The 17,660-nt window shown below is 32.5% G+C and overlaps 1 protein-coding gene across 1 annotated transcript in view; it reads left to right on the top strand.

Annotated features, from left to right (window-relative positions):
* LOC107500731 overlaps positions 1–17,660 on the top strand; it is a 56,827-nt gene that overhangs the window by 6,422 nt on the left and 32,745 nt on the right. Inside the window, exon 3 of the mRNA XM_016126217.2 lies at positions 16,795–16,898. Coding sequence (XP_015981703.2) covers positions 16,795–16,898 — 104 coding nt within the window. The remainder of the gene's footprint in view (positions 1–16,794; positions 16,899–17,660) is intronic.

Below are 17,660 nucleotides of genomic sequence, written 5' to 3'. Positions count from 1 at the left end.
AATGGTTCAACTTCTTTGGAAAACAGTTTAATAATTCATCAAGTTAAACGTAGAATTATCATGTGACCTAGTAATTCCACTTCTAGGTATATGCCCAAGAAAATGAAAATAAAAACTTTTATATGAATGTCTGTCACTATTTATTATAGCCAAAAAATGGAAACAACCCGAATGTGCATCAACTGATGAATGGATAAATAAATGTGCTAAATTTGTGCAATGGAATATAATTCAGCCATAAAAAGAAATGAAGTACTGATACATGCCACAACATAGATGGGCTGTGAAACATTGAGCGAAGTGAAAGAAACCAGACACAAAAAAACACATATTGTGTGATTTCATTTATATGAAATATCCAGAACAGGCAAATTCTAGAGTCAGGAAGTAGGCTAGTGGTTGCTAGCAGGGAAGGGAGCAAGGGATAGTGATTGTCTGCTTAACGGGCACAGGGTTTCTTTTAGAATGGTCAAAACGTTCTGAAACTAGATAGTGGAGATGGTTGCACAGTATTGTGAATGCACTACATGTTAGTGAATTATTCACTTTAAAATGGTTAAAATCGTGAATTTTATGTTATATTATTTTACCATGATTTTTAAAAGAGAAATAATGAACCATTGTCCATTATACAACAGTAGGGGTACAATTCACATTTGTAATTGTTATAGCTTTATAATCTATTTACTATTTTCTAACAAAAAGGCAGTAAAATATTTTGAGGAAGGGATAGTTCTTTCTATTTCTCACAAAAGCAGTTATTTCACTCGGTAGTCTGGTTGAATGGAGCTTATGACAAACCAACGGACCTATTAGCCAAGTGAGCTAGAGAGCAAGCAAGCAAGCAAGCAAGTAACCAACCAACCAACCAACCAACCAACATATATGCACGTATAATAGGAACATGTAAAGTGGTAAACCAAGCTCTTCCTGCTAGGAATCCACAATTCACATCATGACTTGAATTAGTTTTATATTAAGAGAATTAGGACTGGTGTAGGTTTTACCGAAAGTTGAGCTCTAGTGCCTTGTCCTAGTACTTTGTCCTCCCCTTTTCCTACAGGAGTGGAAGATGGGGCATTCCTCATTAAGTTCTAAGGTATTTATATGAAGAGGACAGTTTGGGAGACAGTGCTCCCTGAAGGCCTTTAGCGATAGTAAAGTCTCCCTCCTCTCCCCAAAGAATATTTGTTTTCTCTTTAAGGTGATAAAGATAATGCCTCCCTGTGGGCGAAGATTGGGCAGTTTCATTAGCAATCCTTAATATGATTGAAGGTTTCCAAAACTTAGAATTTCTCAGCTGTCACCCAGACCCACTGTGTATGTAGCATTTACTTAGTCCTACACTGCATTGTCCTATGGGACTTGGAGGTCAGAGGAACTGATACAAACGTGCAGCTTCTGTACTTGATGTGCTAGGTCTAATACACTATCTAAGCCCAGTTGGGCTTGCTGTGTCCTTACTGACTGAATTCTTAGAAGTATCTCTAGATGACTTACAAGCTGCCTGCTGCTTAGAGTCTGATATCTCACGTCTTTTAAGCTAGTTGTTTGCTGAATGGCTATAGAAGAGAGTTGATCATAGGGCCACTGGATCATAGAGAAGGACTATACGAAGAAATAACAGAGTAGGAATAGTCAGAGATTGACTTGAGCTGCTAATTTCTCTTCAATCTGAGGCATGGATTCCTAGGTTTCCAGTGATTTTAGACCAGGCCCAAATGGAATATGTAAGCAGGTGCCACCTGGCCACCCCAGATGGCTGCCCAGTGCAAAAGGGCCTTGCTCTGAGAGGATTCCCCAATAGCAGGAGGCTGTTGATGGTATTACATGAATGCTAACCTAGTGTGACACAAGCATGAGCCACTATTTTGCTTTCTGCATTGTTGGATGGAAAATGGCTGTGGTCAGCAGAGGAGGGCCTGCAGTTTTGCCTTCGTCATAATTCACATGGCATTTTACCACTGGCAGTAAATTACCTACTAATCTCACCTGCCATGTGAAAATGAAAGAGAGGAACTAGAAGAGATAAAACAGACCATGTTTCTGTCCCTTCTGAATAGCTTTTAGCAGCTTTATCTGAGTTGAGGATGAGAGGAACTTTGAGATTTCAGACAATATCTTAAGATTTTAATACTCAAACTTCAGCACAAAAGAGAGGTAGGATTCATGGTTTTTCTTTCAAATTGACTTCAAATAATTTTATTGTTCCAAAAGAATTTCTGAAGAAAATTTTGTTAAAATTACATTAAATCTATATATTACCTTGGAATAAATTGATATTTTTTACAGTACTCAGTCTTTTAGGGCTTTGTTCTGTATCTATTCATTCAGGACTTCATTTATATAATTTTTTCTCTCCACATGGGTAATACATTGTCTTGTTAGTATTATTCCAAGGCTTTTGGTTGCTATTGTAAATAAACCCATTTTCTATTATAAATCTAACATATATAAATATATAGAAATCTGTAGTTTTTATATTTTTACTCAGTATTTATTAATTGCATACTGTATATCAGGTGCTGATCTAGATACATATTTGGCTTGAATCTTACCACTTTACTAATTGAAGAGTTTTTTCAGGTTTAACAAATATAATAAATTTATCTACTAATTCCTAATAGTTTTATCTATTGTTTTGATTTCAAGCATTTTTCCACTGGCAAGACCATCCTTAAGAAAGTGAAGTAATATTGGTAATATTTGCATTCTTATTGGGTAATTAATTTTAATAGGATGTATTTATTGGTTATTGAGAGTTGAGTATTTAAAGAAGTCCTGTATATAGAATCAATTAAGAAATAAGATACAGAATACAGACAAATAGAAATCAAAATCTCAACTTTATTCCTGATGGAGTCAAGTGGGACTCTGGCTCTATATCTAAGCTCACGGGACGTTCTAACTCTTCCCAGAATGAGACAAATTTATCTCCCCAAGCACAGGCAGCATTTAGTAACCACAGGCTTCCCTGTGGGAGCTGCCCCTTACAGTGACAGAGAGCACAACAGAAAAGACCTCCTGGAAAAGCCACCCTCTGGGGATGACTGGAATACCTAACTCCTTTCAATGTCACCAAATGGTTGTACCCTATTTTCTCCTATGCAGTACAAGGTAGTATGAGAGTCAGCACAGAGAGAAACTAGGTTCCTACTTAAGCACTTTTGCTTTAGAGTGATAAGAAAGTAATTTATTTCTAATTTTACTAAGAACCATATTAAAAATATTTAAAAATGAAAAAAATGAGTTTAATGATACTATAATTCTCTTTGGCATCTATTGAATTCATAATATACTTTCTCATATTGGACTTAGAATTAATCTATGTTACTTGAATAAATATATTTTCTTAAACTAATCTTTCCATTCTTATACTAAACTCTGCTTACATATGGTGGTTAGCTCTTTAACTGTAATTTAAATGAGATTTATATATTTTTTCTTTTTTCAGAAATTATAAATCCTAGTCACGTGAGAGATTTATTAAATGCATATGTTCAGATGCAGACACACACACACACACACGCACACACACACACACACACGTACACTTAAGTATTATTATGTGCCAGATGCTGGTCTAGATTTTGGAACTATTACAACAATGAAAACAGATCAAATCTGTGCCTGCTTAGAGATTACATTCTTATGAGATTGGTCTATTTTAGGAGCAGTGGGGAGTCTTTGCAATTTTTGGTTTTGTTTATTTTTGTACCCCTTAGATTTCTTGAGATATAATTGCCATTAACATTGTGTAACTTTAGGTATATGAGGTGATAATTTGATAAATGTATATATTGCAAAATAATTACCACAATAAGGTTAAGTAAACATCTATCACTTTACAGAATTACAATGTTTTTTATGAGAACATTTAATATCTACTCTCTTAGCAACTTTCAAGTATATAATGTGGTATTGTTAATTATAGTTTCTATGATGTGTATTGGAGTCTCATAATTCATTCATCTTATAATTGAAAGAGGCTGTTTTTCAACTGGAAGTCAACATCACCTTGTCCCCCCATTTCTCAGCTCTAGCAACCACTATTCTACTCTCTGTTTCCATGAGCTTGGTTTTTACTGATTGATTAGCTGATCGATTAATTGATTCCACATATAAGCGAGATCATACAGTATTTGACTTTCTATGCTGACTTACTTTACTAACATAATTCCCTTGAAGTTCATCCACATCACGAATGGCAGAATTTTTTGTAGCTGAATAATATTCATCTTTCTCTCTTCCTCTTCCCCTCCCCTTCCTCCTTTTCTCTCTCTCTCTCTCTCTCTCTCTCTCTCTCTCTCTCTCTCTCTCTCTCTCTCACACACACACACACACACACACACACACACACATATCTTTATTACGTTTCTTTATCCACTCATTCATTGATAGACACTAAGTTATTTCTATTTCCTGAGTTTTATGAATAATGCTTCAGTAAACACAAGAGTGCAGATATCTTTTCAAGATAATGATTTTATATCCTTTGGGTGTATACCCAAATGTAGGAACACTAGATCACATGATAATTCTATTTTTGATTTTTTGAGGAACCTCCATAGTGTTTATCATAGTAGTTGTACCAGTTTACTTTTCCACCAACAGTGTACCAGGTTTCTCTCTCCTCCACAAGCTTGCCAGCATTTATCACTTTCCTTTTTGATAATAGTCATTCTAACAGTTGTGAGGTGATATCTCATTGTGGTTTTGATTTGCATTTCCTGCTGATTAGTGATGTTGAACACCTTTTTAATAACTATTAGCCATTCGTGTGTCTTCAGAAAAATATCTATTGAAGTGCTCTGCACATTTTTAAATTGTATTTTTATGCCTTTTTTTGGGGGGGGGGGGGCTGTTGAGTTGTATGAGTTCTTGTATATTTTGGAGATAAACCCCTTATCAGATATATGGTTTGAAAGTATTTTCTCCCATTCAGTAAATTGCCTTTTCATTTTGTGGACTGTTTTCTTTGTTGTGCAGAAGCTTTTTAGTTTGATGTAGTCCAACTTGTTGATTTTGCTTTTTGTTGCTTGTTCTTATGGTGTCATATCCAAAAAGTCATTGCCAAGATGAATGTCAAGGAGCTATTTCCCTAGTGTTCTTTGAGGAGTTTTATGTTTTCAGGTCATATGTTTAATTTTAATTTCTTAATCCATTTAAAGTTAATTTTTATAAGTTGTATAAGATAAATGTCCAATTTCTTTCTTTTGCATGTGGATATCCACTTTCTCAACATTATTTGTAGAAATAGAAGAGACTGTTTTTTCTCCATTTGATATTCTTGATTCCCTTGTCATATATTAGTTCACTACATTTGTGTATGTTTATTTCTAAGCTCTGTTTTGTTCCATGGGTTTATATGTCTGTTATTATGCCAATACCATACTGTTTTGATTACCATGGTTTTGTAATATAATTTAAAATCAGGAAGTGTGGTGTTCTTTCTCAAGATTATTTTGGCTATTCAGGGTCTTTTGTGGTTCCAGATACATTTTAGGATTTTTTTTTCTATTTATGTATAAAAGGCCTTTCAAATTTTGATAGGGATTATATTGACTCCATAGTGGCTTTGGGAAGTATGGACATTTTAATAATTTAACTCTTCTGATTCATGTACATGGTTTAACTTTCCATTTATTTGTGTCTTCTTTAATTTCCTTCATCAATGTCTTATATTTTTTGGTGTGTAGATCTTTTTATTTTATTGTTTTTGATGCTATTATAAATGGAATTTTCTTTATTTCTCTTAGATACTTTACTGTTAGTACATAGGAACTCAAGTGATTTTTGTATGTTGTTTATATATCCTGCAACTTTACTGAATTCTTTTATTAGTTCTAACAATTTTTATGGAGACTTTAGGATTTTCTATGTATAAGATAATATCTAAAAACAGAAATAGTTTTAATTCTTCATTTTTTTGTTTGGATTCCTTTTTATTTCTTGCCTAATTGCTCAGGCTAAGACTTCCAGTACTATGTCTAATAGGAGAGGTGATAGTTGGTACCTTTGCCTTTATTGTGATCTTAGAGGGAAAGCTTTCAATGTTTCACCATTGGTATGATGTTACCTGAAGGCTTGTCTTATATGGCCTTTATTATGTTGATGTATGTTCCTTCTATACCCACTTTGTTGAGAATTTTTATCATGAAAGGATGTTGAATTTTGTCATATGCTTTTTCTGCATCTATTGAGATGATCGTATGATTTTTGTCTTTTATTCTCTTAATGTGGTGTATAACATTTCTTGATTTGCATATTAAGGATAAATTTCACTTGATCATGGTGTATAATCTTTTTAATGCACTTTTGAATTTGGTTTACTAGTATTTTATTAAGGAATTTTATATCTATATTCATTAGGGATATTGGCCTGTAGTTTTGTTTTCTTGTCACATCCTTATCTGGCTTTGGTATCAGAGTAATCCTGGCCTAGTAAAATAGTTTAGGAGTTTTTGTCTTCTCTTCAATTTTCTGGAAGAGTTTGAGAAAGATTGTATTAATTCTTTAAATGTTTGGTAGATTTTACCTGTGAAGGCATCTGGTCCTGAGTTTTGTTGTTGTTGCCGCTGCTGTTGGAGTTTTTAAATTACTGATTTAATCTGTTTACTTGTTATTGGTCTGTTAAGATTTTCTATTTCTTCATGATTCAGTCTTGTTAGAGTGTATGTTTCTAGATCTTTAGCCATTACTTTTAGATTACCCAATTTCTTGATGTTTGTTCATAGTAGTCTCTTATGGCCCTTTTTATTTCTATGGTTTCAGCTGTAATATCTTCTCTTTCGTTTATAATTTTATTTATTTGAGAACTCTTTCTTTTTTTTTGATTAGTCTAGCCTAAGATTTATCAATTTTGTTGATCTTTTCAAAAAACTAACTCTTAGTTTTGTTGCTATTTTCTGTTGTCTCTGCCATTTCTTTCCTTCTGATTATTTTGGGTGTAATTCTTCTTTTTCTGGATTCTTGAGGTACAAAATTAGTTTGTTTATTTGCAATTACTGTTTTGTAGTTTTTTGTTCCTTTCTTTCTCTTGTTGCCTTTCTTTGTTACTTAATGATTTTGCATAGTGGTATTCTTTGATCCTCTTGTTTTTATCTTAGTATCTACTGTAGATATTTTGTTTTGTGGTTACCCTGAGGTTACGTAAAACTTCTTATAGATATGAATTTATTTTAAGCTGGTAACTAATTACATTTCAAATCTACTTTTTCTAATTTTAGGAAATACATCAAGAATCTTTCTACAATTTTCTGCTTTTTAAATACTTATTGAGCATAAGAAATGTGTTCTTGAGAGTGAGAAGAACTTTCCCGTAAAGCAATCTAAGCCTGGAACTTTAATTGAAAGTGATTGAGATGAGATCTTAGCCCTTTTTTAAAAAGAAAAATTCAAATGCCTCTGAAGAATACAAAAGAATACTACTATTAATAGTTTTACTGCAAAAATAGCCTTCTACTGCAGTTATTCTCTGTTACCCCACTAGGATGGTAAATATCAATTCATGGGGGTGACTAGATGTGTAATTTGGAAAAAAAATCTGACCTGCTTATTTATTCTGATATTCTCATCAAGAGTACCCCTTTCAGTTGAAAATCACTTATTTTAAATTATATGTTTACTTCTAAAACACAACTTAGACTATTTTCTTATTTGACGAAGAATTATTTACAAGATTGTTTTTAATCTCATTCTCTTATTTCCTCTGTAGATTTTTAAAAAATCTTTGTTGTGTTATAGCTTTATTTGCATTATATTTGGAGAATTTTGCTTGTACTGTAAAACCTACTTTCTTTGAATTAAGTTATATGGTATTTTGTAAATTATATTTTTATAAATGTTCTCTAGAGTCTATTTAGGGAATATAAAAGTATAGATGTGTATAAATGTTACATATATGTATATATATAATTTTAGTTGGACACTTTTATTTTGCTATAACAAACACATCCATATCATTTTGTATGTTAAAGGTACTGCTGTGAGTTACTAATATTAGCTCATTTAATCTTTAAAGTAATTTTGATGAGTTAGATACCATTATCCCCATTTTATGTATGAAGAAACTGAGGTAGAAAGAAATTAGTTTCCCCAGTTTTTAAGTGGTGGAGCCAGGATTAAAATGCCAATGGACTAGCCCCAGAGTACATAACCTTACCAACTGTCTTAGTTTAACCACTCTGTCCTCATTCATTTTTATTCTGCCTGAATAGAGTCTTGTGTTAAAATTTTTATTACCATTTGATGTACGTCTTTTTTAATGGCTTCGCTTTATGCAGTTGATGTTATAATCTGATGCCTAAGTTTTCATAAATATTATTACTTCACTTATTTTCACAGTTTAAAAACTTTCAGTGTCTCATTAATATGTTGTTCCTTCAAGTCTACATAACTAATATTAATATCACCAGTCTTATTTTTCTGTCGGCTATTTGTAGGAGTCCAGTGCATCTATATGCATTGTTAGTTCTGAGTACTCTTTTTTTTTAAAAGTGTAATATGAGTAGATTATTTTAAGAAGTTAATTAAATAATTCTGGATATCTTTTACTTTAGTGGGAGAGTTTATATTTATTTACAGTAAAAGATCATATGCTTGATCTTACTTCTGACATTTTATATTATGTTTTTCTTTTGCTTTCTGTCTTCTGCTGCAAGGATCTGTTTCCTATATGGGCTTTTATTTCTCTTCTTGACAGTTTGAAATTATTCATCTCTTTAAAAAATCTTCTAGAAAATTTTATTTATTTGGCATGTGGTATAACTTTTTTCCTAATTATAAAAATTAATAATACTCATTGTAAACTACTTGGGAAATACAGTTAAATCCTAAATATGAAAATTTAAATTTCCTGTAAATCCATTACCTAGTGATAACCAGTGAATTTGGTTCATTTCTTTGTAGTGTTGCATGTATACAAATATACAGATGTATTTATAGTACTAAGTGAAATATAAACATCATGAAATATATAGATGTAATTTTAAATCTACAATTGACTAAGCAGACTATTCAACATAAAGCTTTAATTTTACTACTTACTATTAGTCTATGAGTATTCTTCCATAGCATCAAATATTCTCAGGCATTAAAATCATATATATTCCACTATATAAATTTGCCACATGAATATAATCCTACCTATTTTGATAAACGTGCCTACATGTTCTATTATTTCTGATGTTTCCATCATGCCTGGTTATTTTCATCATAAGAATTCCTGAAAAATTGAATTACTAAATTAAATATAAAGTATTTTAAGGTCTTTTATGCATAGTGCCCCATTTCTCAGAGGTTACATCCATTTGCACTCTCATCAGTGGTATATAAGTATCTTAGTCTCATTACACTTTTGTCATTAACTTAAAAGTTATAATAAAAACTATATACTTTAAAATTTTGTATAAACCTAAATTATATAAACACATACATCTCCAATTTTAAAATGTAAAGCTAATATCTTTTACTGTATAAAGCATAACTTAAGTTATGCTTAAGTTATGCTTAACAAGGGGCCATACACCCTTGTTTGCCTGTTTTCTGTATCTCTCAGTTTTTCATCAGTTTGGCACCCCTTTTTACTTTCAAAAGTGTCCTGGTTGGACAGTCAGTTATATAGTCACTATACTGCTAATGCATCCCTAATAATTTCCAATTTCAGTTTCAAAAATGGGAAGTGAGAATTCAAGAACTGTTTCATATGAGCTTCTTGAATCTTCTTAAAAGTTTCAAGATGAAATTTTCTGATTTTTTAAATTGTTTCTTTATTAAATAATTTATAGGGTATGCTGAAGAGGGAAATATCTCTTTTCCCTTGTGCTGCAACCTAAAAAAAATTCTTGCTTTAATTATTCTCTACTTGTCTTTGAATAACAAAAAATACTCTATTCCTAGAACTTGCCACCTCTGGAATGCCCTTGGTATCTTTACCTATCTACTTGGATTCTAATGGAATTCCTCTCCTAGATCATTGTTAGCAGCTGATTTGCACAGTGTTAATCCCTATTTCTAGTAAATATCTATTGGTAATTAGCTATGATTATTTTCTCTGTCTTGTTCTCTGATATTAGGTCCTATTAAAGAATCTGAAAAAAATTCATTATTTAGACCGTATAGCAATGACTGGCTATATATTGACCACTTTGTTTTCTGCCCCAGCTCTCATACCATATCCTACCTACACTTCTCAAAAATCACGGAACCATTAGTTTTGCCCTCTATCTCATGAGAGTACTTAGAAGAACTTACTTGGTTTTAGAGTGAAAAAGAATGTGCTTTAGATTGGGTATTGCCTTATTCAGCCCCTTTTACAGTTAACTTCACTATATAAATTCTAAAATTTGGGGAAAAGGAGATATAAAGAAAGATGAGGACTCCGGGTGTCTTGGAAAAACACTTTCATTGCTCACTTTTCTCTGTGATACCATGTAATTCTCTCTTAAGTTTGTAGATAGTGGGAAGTTTAACATCTTTACCAATTTTCACCAAATTAGAACTACTTCATGAATTGCTGAATTTCTCAACTCAAAATCTAGCAATAGATCTAACATTAGTTTTAAGTGTTGCACAGTGTGTGGTTGCAACATACAGTGTTTAGTCTGATGTTTTACTCTAAAGATCATAAAACATGTTTTAAACACTTTATTCCACCACAACATCCATATTATCGTGTGTTAAAAGTAGTCTGCTAATAACCAAAAGCTTTCTACTTAATTTGATAAGTTAAACCTTAACTCTTCCATGACTACTCTGTAGCCCTACTAAAGGATCTTGAAGAGAAGGACCAGTGTATGTCTGAAGGCAACTTTTTAATTACCTCCTCTAGGTGGGAAGTAACCTTTAATGGATTTTGAGTAGAGTAGAAACACTCTTGCAGCTTCATGGAGGCCAGATGTAAGAGATGTGCAGGAAGATTAAAGGAAAGAGGTTCCTGTAATACATCAAACAGAAGATGATGAGGACCTATAGTACTTTAGTGGGAGTATTGATAGAGAAGAGAGGCCAATTTGAAAAATTTCTAGGAAATAAAATTGGCAAGACATAAATTTATTATTAGGAGTATTAAGGGACATAGATTTATAGATTAGGAGTATTAAGGGAAAGGGATACTCTCAAGTTTCTGGCTTGGGTGATGAAGTTGTTGAGGGGGTCATCAACTGAGGTAGGAATGCAGAATGATTTAGAAGGGCTAGATTTGGAAGCTAGGACTATATTGAAAATTGTGAACTCTAAGTTGTCTATGCTGAGCTTGAAGTGCCTATGAGATGTACAGTTATTTATGTTTAATAATAAATTATGTATATGGGCTGATGTTGAGGGAGAGATGAATGGTGGAGATATTGACTTGAGATTTCTCAACTTATGGATTATAAAATAAACTTCCTAGGGAGCCTATGCACAGTGAGGTTAATCACCTGAGGGCAGGACCCTGAGTCCCCCATGTATAAAGAGAACAGCAGAGACTAAAGTAGGAAATTGAGAAAGAAGTTAGTGAGGTTAGATATTGTGGAATTTCAAAGGGTGCCTGCAGGTTCAAATGTAGTACAGAGTCCAAGTGAAAAGGACTGAAATGCTTCCAATGGATATGAACAATTTGAATTTCTTTTGGTGAAATTAGTATGACTAGATCCAATAGATCTTCACATTAGCTAAGAACTTTAAGATCATGTAGACTTGCCTCTAGTATTTAAAGATAAGACTATTTTAGAGCTAAGAAAATTGAGAGTTTTTATCTAGATTAGAACCGAAAATATATTCCTTGCATGTAGCAGGTTTTCACTTAGTTGAATGCATGATTGAACTCTTTCCTGGCAGAGCCAGAACTAGAAGTCTTAATCCAGATTCATTTGGGAGGAAAACTTTTTTCTCTACTATCTCATGTTATAATGGTTGGGAGCCTGTTAATTAATTGACAAGGGAAAGACTAGGTTTATTTACATGTGCATACCACACATTCATGCAGGAGTACTCAATAATGAGTAGTAACACAAGGAATGGCCAGAGGTGAAGGTTTATATACTAACTTAATAAAAAATGTAGAGGATTGGAGAGGATTTTAGGCTTTTCATGGGAAGTATGGAATATTCTGTTGGGCTTCTAAAGGAAGTGGGGGTGGGATTCAATGGTTGCTGTATTTGGGGGATTATCCACATAAGTTTAAAAAATATTTTTGTGGCTACTAATTGGTCAGATATTTTCACATGGTAGTGCTCTTCCCCTTACTATTTTTTCCTCCTTCAAACTGTGGTCCATGGGACCCTAGAAGTACATGAAAATATTTTAAAGTTTCTTTACAATAGCGTATTTTTCCTCTATTAAAAGATTTAAATTTCCTGAATATATTATTTATCACAATTCATTTGATTATAATTTTACTGGAAAAGATTTCCTTCCTAATATATATTTTTAATTAAAACTCAATATATCAAGCTTCTAAATTCAAGGACATTCTGTATTGTATTAAATTTCTCAAAATAGGACACCTTGACTTTTTTCTTAGCAGTAGGACTTTATTTATTCAAAAAGTATTTATAAAATGCTTGCTGTGGAGGAGGCAATGTCTTAGGCATGGAACTAACAGCAATGAAGAAGTAGATAAATTATAATCTTTTTAGAGAACTTATATTTGATATTCTTGAAAACTTTTAAAATATTTTATAAGAAAATTAACATAATTTTATGATTTTAATTATTCAGTCTTTAGTAACACTTCTCTGGTTTCCAAATTATTTTATTATTTACACATTTGTTCACTCGATTAATGAATTATCTGAACATAGTCCTTTAAGAATTTTTGTGCTATCAGCTCCTCCACTGTAGTCATTGGCCAGTCCTCGCAACTAGTCAGCTCAAGGGTCAGTCCCTACCATTAATGAGCAAACAGCAACCAAGACTCAACTATAACAGGAGGAAACACATAACTCATACAAGGAACATACCTGGAGCATCCTGCTCAGGCGACCAGGGAAGATTGTGCCACTGGGACCCACAGCATACATAAGGCCACTATACTAAGACTGGGAAATATAATAGCCCTATCTAATATAAAGAAATAAACACAAGTAGACAGCCAAAATGGGATGACAAAGAAACATGTCCTAAATAAAAGTACAGAACAAGACTCCAGAAAAGAACTAAACAAAATGGAGACAAGCAATCTATTATATGTGGAGTTTAAAAGAATGCTCAATGAATTCAGGAGAAGAGTAGAAGAACTCCTTGAGAACTTTAGTAAAGAGACAGAAAACATAAAAGTAGAGATAGAATCCTTAAAAAAGAACCAGTCAGAGATGAAGAATATAATAATCAAAATGAAAAATACCTTAGGAGGAAATAACAGTAGATTAGATGAAGTGGAGGATCGAATCAGGTATTTAGAAGATAAGATAGCAGAAAACACCCAATTAGAACAGCAACAAGAAAAAAGAATCCAAAAAAAAAAAAAGATGATTGTATAAGGGGCTTCTGGGACAACATTAGCATACCAACATTTGCATCATAGGGATATCAGAAGTAGTAGAGAGAGAACAAGGAATTGAAAACCCATTTCAAGAAATAATGTCAGAAAAGTTCCTTAACCTGGGTAAGGAAATAGACATACAAGCACAGGAAGCACAGGGAGTCCCAAACAAGATAAACTGAAACAGGCTCACAATTAGACAAAGCATTATTAAACTGCCAAAGATTAAAGGCAGAGAATCAAAAGTAGCAAGAAAAATGTAGTTATTTAAAAGGGAGCTCCCATAAGAGTGTCAGCTGATTTCTCAATAGAAACTTTACAGACCAGAAGGGATTGACACCATATTCAAAGTGATGAAAAGGAAGGAGCTATAACCAAGATTACCTAGCAAACTATCATTTAGAATCAAAGGACAGAAGGAGATTCCTAGACAAGAGAAAGTTAAAGGAGTTCATCATCCCCAAATCGTTATTACAGGAAATGTTAGAAGGACTACTTTAAGAAGAAAAAGAAAACAGGAAAAGTTAAAAAATATGAATAATAAAAATGGCAGTAACTATAGCTCTATTAACAATTATTTTGAATGTAAATGGATTAGGTGCTCCGATCAAAAGATAGAGTATCTGAATGAATAAGAAAACAAGACCCTTAAATATGCTGCCTACAAGAGACTCACTTCAGATCGAAAAAACTGAAAACTGTAAGTAAAAGGATGAAAAAAGATGTTTCATGAAAACAGAAACAAACAGAAAAGCCAGGGTAGCGATACTTATACCAGACAAAATAGACTTTAAAACAAAAGCTATAACAAGAGAAAAAGAAGAACCCAGTTACACCACTTCTGAATATTTATCTGAAGAAACCCAAAATACTATTTTGAAGGGACATGTCAATCTATATGTTCATTGCAGCATTATTTACAGTAGCTAACTTATGGAGGCATCCTGGAAGTCTATCAATGGATGAATGGATAAAGAACTGATTACACACACACACACACACACACACACACACACATATGCACACACACAGACACACACATACATACAGACACATACACACACAATATGATATTATCCAGCCATAAAAAAAGAATGAGATCTTGCCATCTGCAACAACATGGATGGACCTAGAGGGTATTGTGTTGAGTGGAATAAGTCAGACAGAGAAAGACAAATGTCATATGTGGATGTCATATGTGGAGTCTAGAGAACAGGATAAACAACAGAAACAAGCTCATAGATACAGAGAGCATTTTGATAGTTGTCAGATTAAGGAGTGGAGAGATGGGTGAAGCGGGTAGGGGTTTAAGAGGTACAAATTGGTAATTACAAAATAGCCATAGGAATGAAGAAGATAGCATGTGATATACAGTCAGTAGTATTGTAATAACTATATATGGTGTCAGATGAGTATTGTATCAGGGTGATAACTGTAGGTTATATAAATGTCTATTCATTGTGTTATATCCCTGAAAGTAAAATAATATTGTATATCAACTACAATTGAAAAAATATATAAAAATTAAAAAATGTACATTTATGTTTTTTTTAATTGATGAGGACATTGAGACAGGCTGATGAAAAATTATTTGCCCACAGTCATCTAAGAAGTCAGAATTATGTATACATACTCATTAACATGGTTTAATATTGTGAAGATCCTTAATTTTTAGCCATTAAGATGGATTTTATTAGGTAGACAAAATAAATTAGAACTTAATTAGACAGAATTTTCATTTGGAGTTGTCTGTTGAACCAACATACAAGTCTTTCACTTTTGGAAATCACGCTTTAAATGAATGTAAGATCATTTCAATATACAGTGAAATCCTTTTAAAATTTGGAATAGTAGAGTTAATATCTACATAGGAATTTATTCTGAACTAAAGCATTTGACTATCTAGTTAATTGGAATAAAAATATGAAGGTAGAGTTCATTAATTTCATTTATTAACTCTAGATGATTAAATATGTACAATCAGGTGGATTATTAAAGCAAATATATGAATAATTCCATGTTAAAAATTAGAATTTGGAGAACTGAAATTACTCCATCTGGCATATATTGACTAGGCTCAAAGTTTTAAGTTAATATAAAATGGGCTATATTGACAATGGTGAGAAAGGAGAGTTTGGTTCATTTTAGAACTCCAACTTTGTTAGCATGAAATCATTTTATAGACATTATATAATGTACATTATATATTTTGTATTATACAAATATTTGTTTTATATTGTGTATCTGTACTTATATACACACACAGACAAACTTCAACATCTTATTAGGAAATAAAGTAAGTCATGGCTCAAGGAATCTCCGATTTTAATAATCATGTTATTCAAATATATCAGAGAGGTATAACAGAAAACCTTTTTCCTTTACCTGTTTAGATTTTCTGGCTTGGGCGCTGTGAATTAGACTGCAATAAAAAAAGATTAACGAGAAAAAACAAGTTTATTAGTGTGTTCATTGGGCTAGAACTCAGTGGTAAACTCAAAGGGGTGGTTGAAACTTGGGGCTCAAATAATATTTTAACAAAGATTTGTTTGTGTAGATTCTTGGCAGTGGTATCTTGTCTCCAGTGATAAGACTGTTATCCCCTTCTTGCTGAGGAAGTGGGGTTGGAAGATATCTTCATAAAATAATTTTTTGTTCTACTTTCAGGCAGATAGGGGGAGGGCAAAGAGTTCATACTATGTCTGCTTTTTTCTCAGTTGCCTTTAGCTCAAAATTACTTTTACGCCATAGTAGTATATTTTTGGGTGACATACTGTGAACCCCTTCTAAGAACTAGTGTGTAACTGAACACAGAGTAGACGAAAATTTATGCCCTTGATAAGCTTACATTTTAGGATAAAAAGGTATGTAAAAGTATATTGAGAACTAAGAACAATCAAACATAAAATGACGGAATCTTCATCATTATAATCATACAAACCAGTCACTAAGGCCCATATCATATGTATTTACTTTTATAATGCATTACTTTGGTTAACCCTAAACTTGAGATTTATGGAATGGAAATAGGTTTTTATACTAAGATAATTTATCTTCTTGGAAACAGTCCCATCAGATGTTATGTCTTGGCATATCTCAGGGGCTTACTGATTAGCACAGAAAGGCATTAGAGATTTCCCATGGAAATTCCACCAAATTGCGAAATAATATGTAGATAACCAAAGGCTACTGGCATTCTATCTTTTGACTAATTAAAAACTTAACTGAAAGCTATCACAAAATATATTATTAGGAGGTTTCAGTGTATAATTGAATAAGAAAAAAATCTTCAAAGACATGAATTAACTGATACTTAAAATGTTTTCCAGGTTTCTTTGATGTTATTGTCAGCAAAGGAAATATATGCATATTCCAAAGTCATGAAATTAGGCATCTTTCTCTTGCTCTTGACAATGGCTGTGTCACGGGAATGGTAGGCAATATTTTTTTTTTTTTTTGCTATATGTCAGTAGTGTCGTATCCATATATAATATATTTTTTGCATAAGATACTTTTATAAGATCATCAAAGTGTATTTTCTTTTGGATTTTCCTTTCACTTTCTTCATTATTCTGTTTTGTCTCACTAATTTTTGATATTCTGATGCATAAGTGGACGTAAATTTCTGCAATTAGAATTTAGGCAAGAAAGAGTAGACCACTTCTCTAATAACATTCAAAGTTTTAATGAGTCTCCCAAAGGAGACAATCTGCCTTCTCAAAGGCTGCTTTAGGGACCATAGTATTAGCAAACAAACAAACAAACAAACAAACAAAAAACCCACCAATAATTTCACCTAATTATGCTTTGTTTTACTTAGTTTAGGTTTGAAAAGTAGCTTTTAATATATAAAGCTGTCTTATTAATAAAATCCATGTATATTACATATTTTGAAAAGTGAATCAGCATAGGATGACTGTCATACACTGTCCTAAGTTCTTAATATGTGTTATAACATTTAGTCTTTACATCTACCTTATGAGAGAATCCATTATTATCCCTGTTTAACAGAAGAGGAACCTGAAGTATAGAAGGGTGAAGTGAGCTGCCCCAAGTCATATAGCTAGTTGAACACAGGCAATCTAACTCTACCTCTCAGGCTACAGATTCCTCATATAATGTTATATAATATTATATAATAATTTTAAACTCATAGCATGTTATTTAACATAAGGGAAAAATAATAGTTATTGAG

This window comes from Rousettus aegyptiacus, unplaced genomic scaffold (genome assembly GCF_014176215.1).
Source record: "Rousettus aegyptiacus isolate mRouAeg1 unplaced genomic scaffold, mRouAeg1.p scaffold_m13_p_15, whole genome shotgun sequence".
In the NCBI taxonomy this organism is placed as follows: Eukaryota; Metazoa; Chordata; class Mammalia; order Chiroptera; family Pteropodidae; genus Rousettus; species Rousettus aegyptiacus.
The sequence above is the reverse complement of the archived record's forward strand: the minus strand, read 5'-3'. Positions and strand labels throughout refer to the sequence as shown.